The following is a 16039-nucleotide window of genomic DNA, read 5'->3' on the forward strand; positions in this document are numbered from 1 at the left end:
ATGAGACAGTGATGTAACCAGTTAAGATGCTCTCTACTGTTCATCTATAGAACTTTGTCAAGTATTTGGTGATGTACCAAATGTGCAAAAGTTTCTCAGAAAGTAGGATTGGAGCTGTGCTTGGCCACCCAATCGTAAATATAATGTGAGTGGTGCAAGAGGCTAAGTGCACAGCTCCATGATACACTTGTGCTGGTGGTGAGCGTGGAGGAGACGTTGCCATTTCATATTAACTTTAATCTGCCATTGAGGAATTTGAAGATCCAGGGAGGTACTGATGTCCTTTTTCAGGAAATGTGGTTTCCCCTCTATCGTGGTTGTTGGTGCTTGCTCACATTTCTTCCATTTCCTGAATCTTTGCTCTCAACCCAGACAGATCAGAAATGGCATTCCCCCATTCTTCCTGTTTCACCTTACCAGCCTCCATGTACTACACATCATCATTTATTATTTCTGTCATTTGCAATGGGATCCCACTGCCAATCACACCTTCTCTGCAAATGTAGGAGTTGCAACTCTTGTCCCTACATCTCCTCCTTCACCATTATCTATGGACTTAAACAGCCTTTCAGGAGAGACAAAGATTTGCATGTACCTCTTCCAACATTATCGACTCCATTGGATACTCTTCTACATTGGTGAGACTACCTCTTAGAGTAGGCAACTTTTTTGTGGAACATCGGTGCACTGTCTACAGTGGCCATCCTGAGCTCCCAGTTGTGTGTCATTTCAGCTCGTCTTCCCAATCCCACACTGACCTGTCTGCCTTCTCCACTGCCAAAGTGAGCCACACACAAACTAGAGAAATAGCATCTTGTTTGCTGTCTGTCTTCGTTGTCCAATTTCAGATCACTTACACTCCCTGTATCTCTTGCTTCCTCCGTTCCTTGCACCTAAATCCAACTGCTCCTGTTTGCCCCCTCTACCTACCACCCACCAGCCTCTGTTTCCCTACTTCATTCTCCTCTCATCCACTGGCTCCATTTGCTCATCTCCCTCATTGCCTGGGTCAACCTATCGCATACCAGCCCAGCCTCACCCCACCCTTCACCTCTTTACAATCCTTCAGTCTTGATCCTGATTCAGGGTCTTGATCCCAAATGTCAACCGTCTCTCTGACTTCATGGATGCTGCTAAGTTCTTACAGCAGTTCATGTTTACTGTTGAAAATATTTATTATGGAGAAAGGGAAGCAGTTAATATTTAAAGTTTTCTTTTTGGCTTCCTGATTTTTATGTCTACTGGCCTTCACTGGAATTGCTGCACAGTTTAACAGAAACAAAACCCTGCTGAGTGATTTCTCTCTTAGGCTAGAGCTGTGCTCAACAAAAAGTTCCATTCAGAACCCAGCTATCCTTCTAAACCAACAATGCCCCATTTGGTGAATCCACGGTTAGTTTGGTATTTTTCCATTCTGTGCAAACAACTTTACAAACAATTGATGACAAAGATGAAAATGGTAAAAAGAACTGATGACATTTGTAAATTTTGGCATGTATTCTTTTTGGGGTTGGTTGTTTGTTTGGGTGGAACAAACCGACAAATGTCATGTCACAAATAGGACAAAATCTGCAGATGCTGGAAATCCGAGCAACACACAAGATGCTGGAGGGACTCAGCAGATCAGGTAGCATCTAAGGAAAATAGTACAGTCAAAGTTTTGGGCCGAACCCCAACCCCCCCAAATGTCATGGTCTGTGTTCTTTCACAACTGGTGGTTAAAGTGCTTTCTTCAAGCCTCCTTTTGTAAATATGAATTCTCTTCAGAAGTTGCAGGAAATATTTTGAAGTACTACTTCATTCATGGTGTAAAGATGCATTGATAAGATCAGTATTGATTGCCCATCTCTAATTTCATTTTGGTGAGCAGCTGTCTTAAGCTAGTGTGGGGAAGTTAGATAGGTAGTTGCAGGTTATTAACCAGTTGATAATGAAGTGAAAGCAATGTATTTCCAAGTAAAGTTGATATGTGAGTTGGAGGAAAACTTTGATATTGTCAATCTCCCTTGCTCTTCTACATTGTAGAGCGGTTGCTGTAAACTCGTGTGTAGAGGTTGCCGTCATTTGGGTCTTGGGAAGTTGCAAGATTGTGTTAACGCTGTAGTATGATGCAAGTATAAAAGAGGGAGTGAAAATTTAAAGTGCCTGGGATGTTAGACATGCAGATTTTTTAGTCCTGCATAGTGTTGTGCCACTTGGTAAAAGTGCATTAGGCAAATGGAAACATTCCATCACAATTCCAACTTCTGCATGGTAGATGAAAGGGGATTGACTCATTGATAATGTCCACATCTTGGTACCCAGCTTCTTACCTGGTTTTCTAATCTCAGTATTTATGACTTTAATTTCTGGTAGACAGTAGCCACTATGATAATTCATTTAATTATAATATAATTTAACTGTAAAGGAAAAAGTGGTATGACTTTCTCTTGATGGAGCCTGGTTATTATCTGGCACTTAAGTTGCTTGTTAGCTCAAATGCCACTTCAGGATTTCTGTACTTGCTATTTGGTTTGCTGTAATGAGAGGGAACATTACGTCATTCAGATGAACCATTAACCGACAGCTGTAAGCGCAGATTAGTTACTAGTCATCTCGTTGTGATTGTTTGATTCTTGTTGTCGACACATTGACTGATATATTTGTACAGATCTCTAGAAGTCTCTCTTTAAACCCATTAATTTAGTACTTTCCTTTTTTTTAAAACCCTTTTTGACTAAAACTGTTAAATTCAGATATCAATGCTTTTTTTACCCCAACCTCTTCTACTTTTTAAATATTTTTCTGCACAGCAATCACTCAACATTGAAAAAAATCCTGAAACATTTGTCCGACCAGAGAATCGTTATGATGTGAATCGCAGGCGACACAATTCTTCAGATAGTTTGGAATCTGCTGGGGCACGATCTGGTGGAGGTATGTTAATATATTAGCTAGTAAGTGTAGTGAGAGAATCAAATGTGTTTAGAGTACCACAGTTGAATATAATATTTTAAAATAATTAATCGAGTTAATACTTTACTGTAAAACTAATATTGAACATTTATTTTGGTTTGTATTTTGTTTCCGATGTTGTATTTCACTTTGTCCATACACCAAAGGGTTGTAGGTTGTTCAGGAGTGTTGTTAAATATGGGCAGACTTACCTGACCATACTTAAAGATATGATTTTTATCTTACTGATGCTTTGATTTGTTTGGTATCAGTTTTTTTGTGAAGATTACATTAGTTTAATTTTTTTGTTTGAAAATCTTATTCTGTATATGTTGTGTTAATGTGACAGACCTCATCTTGGTATTCACCACGATATAACATTTGGTTTGATTCATTTTGGACAGTGATCCATTGCAAAACCTGCATGACTAAAAAGATGTAAATGTGTGTTATTTTGCATCCTGTATTGAAATTGGATAACATTAATTAGATGGAATTAATTTAATTGTTCCTTCGAGTCTTGTATCTTTCAAGCCAGAAGTTGAGATTATGACTAGAAGGAATAAGGGAAGGAGTAGGCCACATAGTCCCTCAAACCATTTAATAAAATTTAAGGTTAACCTACCTCAATTCTCCTTTATTTTCATGTTCCAAAATTCCTCGAATCCTTAAATGATCAAAGTTTGATCTTTTTATTTCTTAGTTGCACTCAGTGGCTGCACTCTACAGTTCGAAATTCCAATGAGTAATAATTCTGAGTGAAGAATCACCTCATTAGAATGCTAAGTGGGTGACACTTCTCTTCAGACTGTGGCCCCTTTGGTCAAGATGAGTTAACTACCTTATTGAGACTTCAGGAGTTTATTTTTCAATAAACAATTTTCCTTATGCTAAATTCCAGAGAACAAGAAATACGCCTTACTAAATTGCTTTTAGGGGAATTGTTCTCTGAGCCATCTCATTCCTGGAATCATTGTTGCAGTTCGTCAATGGGAAGTGCATTCTTCTTTGAGCAAAGTAGCATAGAATGGTTACACCACAGAAGGAGTCCATTTAGCTTTTTGTGTCTGTTTTGTCACTCAGCAAGAGCAAACCGGCTAATCTTCATTCCTTGGCCCTTTTTACCAAACCTTCCTCTATCCTTGTAGAGCTCCCTTTTCTGTGCTACAATTGAATCTAAGCACAAAGCACAGGGAGTGTAAATTAAAGCAAAGATTTTCACTTTGTTGGTTCTTTGTCAATTACCATTCTGTGTTTTTACATACACATTTGGAAAGCCGTGACCTAATTATAGACAGAAATGGCTTTTTGCAGGACAGGTTATATCTTTAAAAAACTTGATTGAGATTTCTTTTAGCAGATGACAAAGGTGACTGATGAGTGAAGGGTAATGGATGTTGTCTAGTTGGATTTGATTGAGGCATTTGACAAGGTCCCCCATGGTAAGCTGATCCAGAAGGTTAAGGTGCATGTGGTCTGTCGTGACTTGTTGGTTTGGATTCAGAATTGGTGTCTGCAAGGTAGTGGTGTAAAGGTGCTATTCTGTCTGCAAGTTTTTGGTCAGTGGTTTGTACAGAAATGGGTGATGGGGACTCTGATTAGATAGAAATTACTTGCATCAAACTATAAATGAATGGGGTTTGTACTTCTGCAGATGACACGACGATTGATGGAGTTGTGGACAGTGTACAAGTCTGTCAAAGGATACAGTAAATTACAGATGAGTTATAGATATGGGTGGAGAAATGACAGGGGGATTTTAACCTAAGCAAGAACGTGCATACTTTTGGAGGCCTAATGTAAGCGTAAAGTGTGTTAATAGCAGAAGCGTTAACAACATTGATGTACAGGTAGAGCTTGGGATCCAAGGCTTTAACCAATTAAAAGTGGTCACACGAGTGAATTATCCCGCTTGGTGCAATAATATCAGCGCTGGACTCCGGAGCGAGGGTTCCCGAGTTCAAATCCAAGTCGGGTTGAGCATTGAGCTAGCAACTCTGCCTCGTAAAAACAAGAATAGCTTGCTACGGAAACACTGTCCTGACAGTGGCCCGATAACTCCACTGCCGAGTTAAGGGCTATTTTTCTTCTACACGAGTGAATTAGATGGTAACAAAGGTGTTTGGCATGCTTGCCTCATTGGTCAGGGCATTAAGTACAAGAGTTAAGAAGTTGTGTTGCGGCTATACTAAACTTTGGTTTGGTTGCAGTTGAAGTATTGGGAACGTATTTATTACTGGAAGGTTGTGGAAAGGGTACAGAAGAGGTTTACTGGGGTGTTGCCTTGATTAGAGGTTATGGCCTTTAAGGAGGGGTAGGGCATAGTTGGATTGTTTTCTCTGGAGTGATGGCAGCTGATAGACATTTCTAAGATAATAAGAGGCATAAATGGGGTAGTCAATCAGAATCTTTTTTTCTATAAGGGTAGAAATGCTAAGTACTGGAGGACATGATGCAATGTGGACTGGTGTATGTTAGTGGTGTTCAAGAGTCTGTTAGATAGATACAAGTGCCTGTTCCTGTACTGTATTGACCAATCTACTGATGGAATTTATTTATGTTGTTTGTTCTCTGGTTTTAAGTATCCCCTATCAGATCTCTTTGCACCCATCTCTATCTGAAGGTGACCCAACTCCAGCCAGTCCATAATCCTTGCAGTCATTTGGTAATTTGTCTCTGAACCCTAATTTTTCCTGAAGAATGGCACCAACAACTATACTCCAAATGTACAGTAACTGAAGCAGAGTTGTATTACAAAACACAAATTCTGCAGATGGCTGGAAATCCAGAGCAATGCACACATAGTGCTGGAGGAATCCCAGGCGAGGCAACAGTTCACCTGCAAATCTGTTGGAGTTGTCTATTTTATCTGGTACTCCAGATTTGGCCTCCTCTACATTGGTAAGACTTGATGTAGTTCGGGGGACCACTTTGTCGAGCACCCACACCTATAGATCTCTCTCCTCTTGTCCCCTATTGGAAATGTGCCCTTGAGTTTATTTGCCAGCATAATCTAAGACTTCCTTTTTCTCAGCATGGAAGTAAACTATAACCGTCATCAGTGTCATCTGCTGATCTCAAAATAGTGCCATTCACTAAAGTAGTGTCTGAGCATCCAAGTAGATATAAAGAAAAGTGCTAGCCTTAGTACTGACCTCTGAAAACCTCCATATTTTCCTCCGCAAAAAAATGCACCTTTACTTTCCTTACATTCTTGCCACATAGGCAGTTTTCTGTGAAAGCTGCCTCAGCTTTTACTATTCTGTGATCTTCAGTTTCGATGACATGCCTTTTTGTTGCATCTCAACAAATGCCTGTTTGAAATCCGCATACACCATTTCAAATGTTTCCTTTAACTGTTTCTCTTCATTAGCAATCTGGAGTTAAATATAACTTAAAATTAAGAGATCCATGATGGCTTCCTTTAATCATTTGCACTTGTCCAAGTGACTACTTACTCTGCCCTGGATTTGTTTCTAGAACTTTTCCCATCACTGATGTTAACTGGTGTGTAGGTTACTTCATTTAATCATATATCCTTGTGATAAGCAAGTGCTGTTTTCTTATCCTCCAACGTTACCCTGAATGATCGGAAACTATAGTTTCCTCTGTATTTTTCTTGGTATTGACAGATGCATTTTATCTGGACTGAATGATTTATCCATTTCAATTGGGACTAACCTTTCTTGATATCTTTCATGAATTTTTACCTGAACCAGAATTTTCCTTTGCTAGCAACATTTCCTTTGCAACAACATCTTTGAAGGGTAAAGGGACCTGAAGACCTGAGTTACAAGGAAAGATAAGATTATTAAGGGATTGGACAAGATAGAGGCAGGAAATATGTTCCAGATGCTGGGGGAGTCCAGTACCAGAGGGCATGGTTTGAGAATAAGGGGTAGGTCATTTAGGACAGAGTTAAGGAAAAACTTCTTCTCCCAGAGAGTTGTGGGGGTCTGGAATGCACTGCCTCTGAAGGCAGTGGAGGCTAATTCTCTGGATGCTTTCAAGAAGGAGCTAGATAGGTATCTTATGGATAGGGGAATCGAGGGATATGGGGACAAGGCAGGATCCGGGTATTGATAGTAGATGATCAGCCATGATCTCAGAATGGCGGTGCAGGCTTGAAGGGCCGAATGGTCTACTTCTGCACCTATTGTCTATTGAAAGGTTGAATAATTTGGGACTTTATTGTCTGGAGCGTAGCAGAATGAAGGGAGATCCTAGAGATAGATACAACGATGAGGGGTGTAGCTGGAGTTTTTCTTGTAAGGTTGGGTGAAACTAGAATGAGAGGTCTTTGGTTTGGGATGAAAGGGGAATATTTAAGGGGAATCTGAGGGACTATTTCACTTAGGGTGGTGCGAATGTGGAATGAGCTGCCAGTGGATGCGGTAGATGGGGGTTCAATTGTAACATTTTCAAAAGTCTGGATAGATACATGGATGAGAGGGCTATGGAGGGCTAAGGTCCAGGTGTGGGTAGATGGGATTAGGCAAAAAACCAGGCTACAGTGGACTAGATGGGTCAAAGGGCCTGTTTCTATGCTGTAGTGCTCTATGACTTGAAAGAATTAAATGTAGTTCCTCATCCTTCATAAAGTAAATTTCTGCTTTGGTCTCTGGTGGCATCGCTCCAGACCTCCCACAGTTCAATTACGCTTTAGTTTGCTAAGTTTGATTCCAGTTTATCAGAGAGAGAGTTGAATTGTCCCATTGGGGGAAAGTAGTCCTTCCATAACTGACTTTTTTTTCCACATTGGTGTGGTCTGTATCTTTTTCCATCATAACTATCCTATTGTGATCATTATTTACCATAAAACAATGGAGCAGAAGTCGGCCATTTGGCCCATCGAGTCTGCTCCACCATTTCATCATGAGCTGATCCAATCTCCCATTTAGTCCCATTCCCCCGCCTTCTCACCATAACCTTTGATGCCCTGACTACTCAGGTACCTATCAATCTCTGCCTTAAATACACCCAATGACTTGGCCTCCACTGTTGCCCGTGGCAACAAATTTCATAGATTCACCACCCTCTGGCTAAAATTTTTTTTTCGCATCTCTATTCTGAATGGGCGCCCTGCAATCCTCAAGTCATATCCTCTCGTACTAGACCCCCCACCATGGGAAACAACTTTGCCACATCCACTCTGTCCATGCCTTTCAACATTCGAAATGTTTCTATGAGGTCCCCCCTCATTCTTCTAAACTCCAAGGAGTACAGTCCAAGAGCAGTCAAACGTTCCTCATATGTTAACCCTCTCATTCCCGGAATCATTCTAGTGAATCTTCTCTGAACCCTCTCCAATGTCAGCACATCCTTCCTTAAATAAGGCGCCCAAAACTGCACACAGTATTCCAAGTGAGGTCTTACCAGTGCGTTATAGAGCCTCAACATCACACTCGTGCTCCTATACTCTATTCCTCTAGAAATGAATGCCAACATTGCATTCGCCTTCTTCTCCACCGACTCAACCTGGAGGTTAATCTTAAGGGTATCCTGCACGAGGACTCCCAAGTCCTGTTGCATCTCAGAACTTTGACATTTCTCCTCATTTAAATAATAGTCTGCCCGTTTATTTCTTCTACCAAAGTGAAATAAGTAGCTGGATAGCTACTTTCCGACATTGTAATTTATTTGCCACTTTGCCCATTCCCCCAATCTATCCAAGTCTTTCTGCAGACTCTCTCTTTCCTCAGCACTACCGGCCCCTCCACCTATCTTTGTATCATAAGCAAACTTAGCCACAAAGCCATCTATTCCATAATCCAAATCGTTGATAAACAACGTAACAAGAAGCGGTCCCAACACGGACCCCTGTGGAACACCACTCGTAACCGGCAGCCAACCAGAATGGGATTCCTTTATTCCCACTCTCTGTTTCCTGCCAATCAACCAACGATCTATCCATGTATGTAACTTTCCCGTAATTCCATGGGCTCTTGTTTAGCGGTTTCATGTGCGGCACCTTGTCAAAGGCCTTCTGAAAATCCAAATACACAACATCCCCTTCATCTCCCTTGTCTAGCCTACTTGTAATTTCCTCAAAAAATTGCACTAGGTTTGTCAGGCAGGATTTTCCTTTAAGGAAACCATGCTGAGTTCTGCCTATCTTGTCATATGCCTCCTGGTACTCCGTAACCTCATCCTTGACAATCAACTCCAACAACGTCCCAACCACCGATGTCAAGCTAACAGGTCTATAATTTCCTTTTTGCTTCCTTGCCCCCTTCTTAAATAGCGGAGTGACATTTGCAATCTTCCAGTCCTCCGGAACCAGGCCAGAATCTATCGACTTTTGAAAAATCATTGCTAATGCTTCCGCAATATCCACAGCTACTTCCTTCTGAACACGAGGGTGCATTCCATCTGGTCTGGGAGATTTATCTACTCTAAGACTGTTCAGCTTCCTGAGTACTTTCTCTGTCGTAATTGTGACTGCGCACACTTCTCTTCCCTGACACCCTTGAGTGTCCGGTATTCTGCTGATGTCTTCCTCAGTGAAGACTGATGCAAAATACTCGTTCAGTTCCTCTGCCATCTCCTTATCTCCTATTACAATATCTCTAGCATCATTTTCTATCGGTCCTATATCTACTCTCACCTGTCTTTTACTTTTTATATACTTGAAAAAGCTTTTAGTATCCTCTCTGTTATTATTTGCTAGCTTCCTTTCATAGTTCATCTTTTCCCTCTTAATGACCTTCTTAGTTTCCTTTTGTAAGCTTTTAAAAACTTCCCAATCCTCTGTCTTCCCACTAATTTTTGGTTCCTTGTATGCCTTCTGCTTTGCTTTTACTTTGGCTTTGACTTCTCTTATCAGCCACGGTTGCATCCTTTTTCCATTCAAAAATTTGGAATACACCTGTCTTGCACCTTCCTCACTTCTCACATAAACTCCAGCCACTGCTGCTCTGCCGTCCTTCCCACTAGTGTCCCTTTCCAGTCAACCTTGGCCAGTTCCTCTCTCATGCCACTGTCATTTCCTTTACTCCACTGAAATACCGACACATCGGATTTCGGCTTCTCTTTCTCAAATTTCACAGTGAACTCAATCATGTTGTGATCACTGCCTCCTAAGGGTTCCTTCACTTCCATCTCTCTAATCACCTCTGGTTCATTACACAATACCCAATCCAGTACAGCCGATCCCCTACTGGGCTCAACAACAGCTGTTCTAAAAAGCCATGTCGTAGGCATTCTACAAATTCTCTCTCTTGAGATCCAGTGCCGACCTGATTTTCCCAATCCATTCGCATGTTAAAATCCCCTACAATTATTATAACAGTCCCCTTCTGGCAAGCCTTTTCTATTTCCTGTTGTAATTTGTAGTCCACATCACTGCAGCTGTTTGGAGGTCTGTAGATAACTGCCATCAGGGTCCTTTTACCCCTGCGATTTTTAGCTCAACCCATAAAGATTCTGTACCTTCTGATCCTATGTCAACTCTTTCTAATGATTGAATATCATTTCTTACCATTAAAGCCACGCCATCACCTCTACCTACCTGCCTATTCTTCCGATACACCGTGTATCCTTGGACGTTCAGCTCCCAGAGACATGCATCCTTTAGCCACGTCTCAGTGATGGGCACAATATCATACCTGCCAATCTGTAACTGTACAACAAGATCATCCACCTTATTCCTTATGCTGCGTGCATTTAAGTATAACACCTTAAGTCCAGTATTTGGTACTTTTTGCATTGATTACACTGCAACTTTATTGCACAGCAACTCACCCCAATGGCTGCAAATCACCTGCCTGTCCTTCCTGACACCTTTACTGCTCGCTACTTTAGATCTATTTCTGTTTTCTCTCTCCTCCGCCCCATCATTCCGGTTCCCATCCCCCTGCCAAATTAGTTTAAACCCTCCCTAACAGCTCTATTAAACCTTCCTGCCAGGTTATTGGTCCCCCTAGGATTCAAGTGTAACCCGTCCTTTTTGTACAGGTCACACCAGAAACTTGAATCCCTGCTCCCTGCTCCAATCCCTCAGCCATGCATTTATCCTCCACCTCATTCCATTCCTACTCTCACTGTCATGTGGCACAGGCAGTAATCCGGAGATTACTACATTTGCGGTCCTTCTTCTCAACTGCCTTCCTAACTCCCTATATTCTCCGTTCAGGACCTTTTCCCTTTTCCTGCCTATGTACCACGACCTCTGGCTCCTCACCCTCCCGCTTCAGGATATCTTGGACGTGATCAGAAACATCCCGGACCCTGGCACCAGGGAGGCAAACTATCATCCGGGTCTCCTGATTGGGTCCACAGAATCGCCTATCTGACCCCCTAACTATCGAGTCCCCTATTACTACTGCCTTCGTCTTCCTTTCCTTACCCTTCTGAGCCACAGGGCTGGACTCTGTTCCGGGAGGCTAGGAGACTCCAGGACCTCCCATGTCCGACACCAAGAACAACAAGCTGCCCTCACACCCATACTTCCCCTTTCCTCAAATAACAGGAAAAACTGAAACCTAAACCTATCTTGCCTTGCCCGCTTCTGCCTAAGCCCGTTGAGCCAAAGCCCTTCAGCCTTCACTCTGCTCCTGGCTCACTCCTCTGCCTGCAAAAGACGCTGCCCACAGTATAAAGCTGTGTCCTTTTTAAATCTTCCTGCTTCACTGCCCGATGTCACACGCCTGCGAGGTCCTGACTCTCTTAACTCCGATGAGAAGAAGAAAAAATCAAAATGGCTCCCGCCGCCCTCCTGTTCTGATCCTTCGACTTCCTTCTCCAAAATTTATTTACCAGATATTTTTTCACTGACAATTGCCCCACTTAATTGGGCTTTTTTATGATCTCTCTTTCATTAATTATGACTTTTCAGTATTTAGCAAATCTGCTCCTGATAATCTGTTTCAGCAGGTGCAGTCACTTGGTACAAGATAATGCACATTGCTACCAGTTTGGTCTGATTGTAACTTCTTTACTCTTTAAATATGCTGTTACTGTTATTGTAGCGATAGTAAACATCTGCTTTCCTATTGCCCACTGTACTATTAATTTTCTGGGTTACGCATACAAATTCTCCAGTAAGACTTACTTTAAGTAATTGAACTTCTATCTTATTTAAATTTGCTCTTCTGCAACTCATGGATTATTTCACATTTCCAAATGATTATTTAATCTCCAGTTGCCTACTCAGTTAACTTTTATTCCTTAGCAGTCTATTTGCCTGGCAGCTTGCTTTCCCAAATCGCTATATGTCATCATGCTGGGAATGGTCTTTTCCTCAAATTCATTTGCAGAGTTTTTAAGTAACTGAGTGCTGGAAGCTGATCCATGCAACTTCTCCATAGTTTGAACCTGTCTACATTAAAGCTAACATGTTTATTCCTATGGTTAACAGACAAAAAATCAATCCATCCATGTTAACACAGTACCTCTGATCTCATAAATTCTAATCCTGCATAACAAGCTTTTCTGTGGCAACTTAACAAAATGCCTTCTTGAAAATCTAGATGTATGTAACCCCTGGGTCACCTCAGGCATCGCTCAAACTCGTTCTAGTCTAGGGGGAGCAGCCTTCGGCCCCGCCAAGCTGGGTAATCAGCTGGTGTGGATGCTGTGTGATGTCCCCGCCTCGCCCAAAAAGAGACAGTACACCTTATGCGATTAAATGAGTACAATTTATAAGGATTACTATAACTAAGCGATTACTAACGATACAGTATATATGAATAAGAGAAAAAAAAGAAAAGGCGCCAAACTTATCAAAGTCCAAACCACTTCGTGCACAACCGTTGGAGCTCAATTACTGAAGTCTTCTGGTATTCGATCCCCCTCCGAACTCCTCGACCCGCCTCCTGGGACCCCCACGGTGGTCGACCAGTCGCTCCACACTCCTCTGTCTCCGTCTCCTCTCATCACCGAAAACCTTGGGCCGGGGACTCCCGCTCGGGGTCCGTACCGTCGCCCAGCTTCCAGCACCCCGTCCTCTCTCTCTCACTCCATCGTGCCGACTCCCAAAAGTCCCCACCAACAATCAGTTTACAGTCCCAAACAAGCTTCCAACACTTATCATAACAAAGAACCTAGCATTCCTACTATTAACTCAGGCGCCAGGATTCCTACTTGTAACAAAACAAAGACGCCATTTTGATTACATACACAGTAACAAAGAAAAGAAAAAAACTCCCGTTACATGTACTACATTTGTCCTGCTAGTTACTTAATAAACTCTTTATTTTGCACATTAATTTCTATTAATAAATTAAGTTGATAGAATGATGCACAATGACATTTGAAGCATTACAAATGCCAGTCCAGTCCTCTTGTTTGACTTAAAACTTGTCATCACTCCACTGGATCCAGTTGTCCTGGCTTTGCTCTGCAAACCATGTAAAATAGATAGATGTAATTCATCTCAAGAGCTTCAACCCTCCCCTTCTGAATGGCAATCTTTTGCAAATATCTTGAAGAACAATATACTGCAGGACTTTTCTTTACAGAATCACCCACCACATGAAAGTGGTTTATTTTATTATTTGCAGATTGGGAATAAACTATGTTTGATTTGTAGGAAACTTTGGAAGAAAAGAGAAGAATGGTTGGCGGTCACAAGCACGAGGCACCGAAACAGTAAATCAACGAAGTGGCTACCATGGAGGAAATTCCCGAGCTCGAAGTGGTACTTTTCATGGAGGAAAAGCCCCACCACTGCACGAGAATAACTTAACGGAAGATGAAAATGGAAAGAGGGAAGGAAAGGAGAAGTCCAAACAATTTGAGGCTGAGGATTTTGTAGGTTAATTTTTAAGAAATATCTTAGACTTCATGTTAATATCTTTTGTTCTCATTTATTTTGTAAATTCATCAAATCATACATATGTCATTAGTGGTTCCAAAAGGCCTTCACTATCTTGGTTAAGATGTTGTGCATGCATTTGGAAGTTATTCCAGAAACCTGAATGCAAGTTGCAATACATCCTGTAATTTAAATTTAAGTTATATTTTGTTTACTTTTTAAAAAAATACACAAAATTCTGTACTCCACTGTTGTTCATCCCCTATCAATTTATAGATAAGTGGTATGAGGGGCCATTTCTTTTGTGTTTTTAGGTGTGATCATTTCGTGTCCATGGCTATATTTGAAACTTGCATGCTTATGACCTTCTGTTTCCTGGCCAGCATTCTAAATGACTGGAAGCCTAACTCTGTACTTTCAAGAGTAGACCCCTCTGCCGTGTATAACTTTAGAATATTGTTCTTTTTTTCTAAGCCACTGGAAACATGAGCAACCTTAAGACATAGGAACAGAATTATGTCATTTGGCCTTTTGAGTTTCCTTCACTATTCCATTATGTCTGATCAGGTCTCAGCCTGATTCTCCTGCCTTCTCCCTCTACTTTTGACGCCCTTACTAATCAAGAACGTATCAACCTCTGATTTAAGTATACCAATAACCATCCATAACCGTCTGTGGCAGTGAATTTCACAGATTCACCATCCTTTGGTTAAAGAAATTTCTCCTCAACTCTATTTTAAAGGGATGTCCTTGTATTCTGAGACTGTGCCCCCAGTCCTATATGCCCCCGCAATAGGAAAAATCCTCTCTCTGGCCATTCCATCGAGACCTTTTAAATTGTTTAAATTAACCTTAGTTTTTGGATTTGTTTCTGTCCAGTTATTATTTTTAATCTAAGTATGGAGAGAAGCACAATGTTGAAGAGTGTAAAAGTATAGAATGATCTTTGAGCCATTTGATGAAAGGCAATTTGGAGTGAGCTAGGGAAACGATCTAGGCATAAGATAGACAAGTACAGGATAAAACACTAGATTAATCTGATTGGATAAAGAGGCAGATATTTTTGAGTAGAAAAGAAAATAAACTGCTAGAGGTGGAGGGATAGTTGATGTTTTTGGTTGAGACCCTGCATCATTATCCCTCTACCTCACAGATGCTGCCTGACCTGCTGAGTTCCTTCAACAGTTTGTTATTTTTGCTTCATGTTCCAGCATCTGCAGTCTCTTATGTTTTCAAAGATATTCTACATATTTGCTAGTCTTCATCAAGTCAACACTGAAAGGAGCACAGTATGATGAGATAAAGAATGCAGGTACAATTTGCAGTATTGTGCTAAGGTGATCACAAATGAAAATATACAAACAACCTGAACTTAGAAATTGCTTTGATCCCGGGCAATAAGTATATTGTTAATGTTTTATGTTTACAATATGACCTTGAGCTTATAACCTTGACCAACATTTTCTAATCAAAGGTATTGTGGTTGTATATTGCAATATAAGCAAACATCTATGTCCCAGTGGCAAATTTTCTGTTTCATGTTAGCAAAAGAAACTTTCCTTCAGTCTGCTGCATATTGGTTTCAGTGGTAAAGCAGAATCTTTTAGGAGTGGTTTCCTGCTTTGTAGATTGTTTATTGCCTGCATCTACTACCCTTTGGGCCCTGTGACTGTGAGCTACTGCCAAGGAACCTCAAGTAATGTTCCTGTCCATTATCTCCTGCAGTTTCTTATCTTATTTGACTCTGAGGTGACATTGCAATCCAAACTACCAACTTTCATTCTTTACTTTAAAATCTTTATTGATGCTTTTGTTGCCTTCTGGTTTGAAGATTTAAATGTTCCCCTGATTTGCTTTGTTTTGAACATCTTCCTTAATAAATGCACGCAACAGTTCTGCTTTGTATAACTGCTCCATGGCCTGGGCACACTGACCTAAACTGGTCTGATCAATGTCTGATTTGTAAAATGACCATTATTTGAATTTTCCAGTTTATTTGGAGAACTTTGCTCTTCTTTGCATTCCATGCTTCACTCAGTACTGTTAGTGTTTACTTTCCATGCATCATGAGCTTCAATTGTCTTTCTTAAATCTGTTCATTTTTAAAAATATCTTTAAATTTTAAACACTTAAGATCTTCTGGTCTTGAATACCAGCACTGTTTTTTTGTTTTGGCTGTTGCAATTTGAATGCTTTTTGCTTGTCTGGAGGGCTTTGAGACATTTTATCTATTGAAAGTGTTGTACAAATGCAATGTGTCATGTACTTAAACATTCAGTGCATTTTACAAAATCAGTGCAACACCAAGGGAACAGCTGACATTTTGTACCCTTTGTTTGATGACCAGTT

The 16039-nt window shown here is 40.9% G+C and overlaps 1 protein-coding gene across 2 annotated transcripts in view; it reads left to right on the forward strand.

The window, feature by feature from the left end:
- The window catches only part of LOC140737809 (vasculin-like), a 62370-nt gene that overhangs the window by 19309 nt on the left and 27022 nt on the right, over positions 1-16039 (forward strand). For both annotated transcript variants that reach the window (XM_073064472.1, XM_073064473.1), the window contains exons 4-5: positions 2793-2916; positions 13466-13686. In XM_073064472.1, coding sequence (XP_072920573.1) covers positions 2793-2916; positions 13466-13686 — 345 coding nt within the window. The remainder of the gene's footprint in view (positions 1-2792; positions 2917-13465; positions 13687-16039) is intronic.

This window comes from Hemitrygon akajei, chromosome 13, assembly GCF_048418815.1.
Source record: "Hemitrygon akajei chromosome 13, sHemAka1.3, whole genome shotgun sequence".
Taxonomy (NCBI): Eukaryota; Metazoa; Chordata; class Chondrichthyes; order Myliobatiformes; family Dasyatidae; genus Hemitrygon; species Hemitrygon akajei.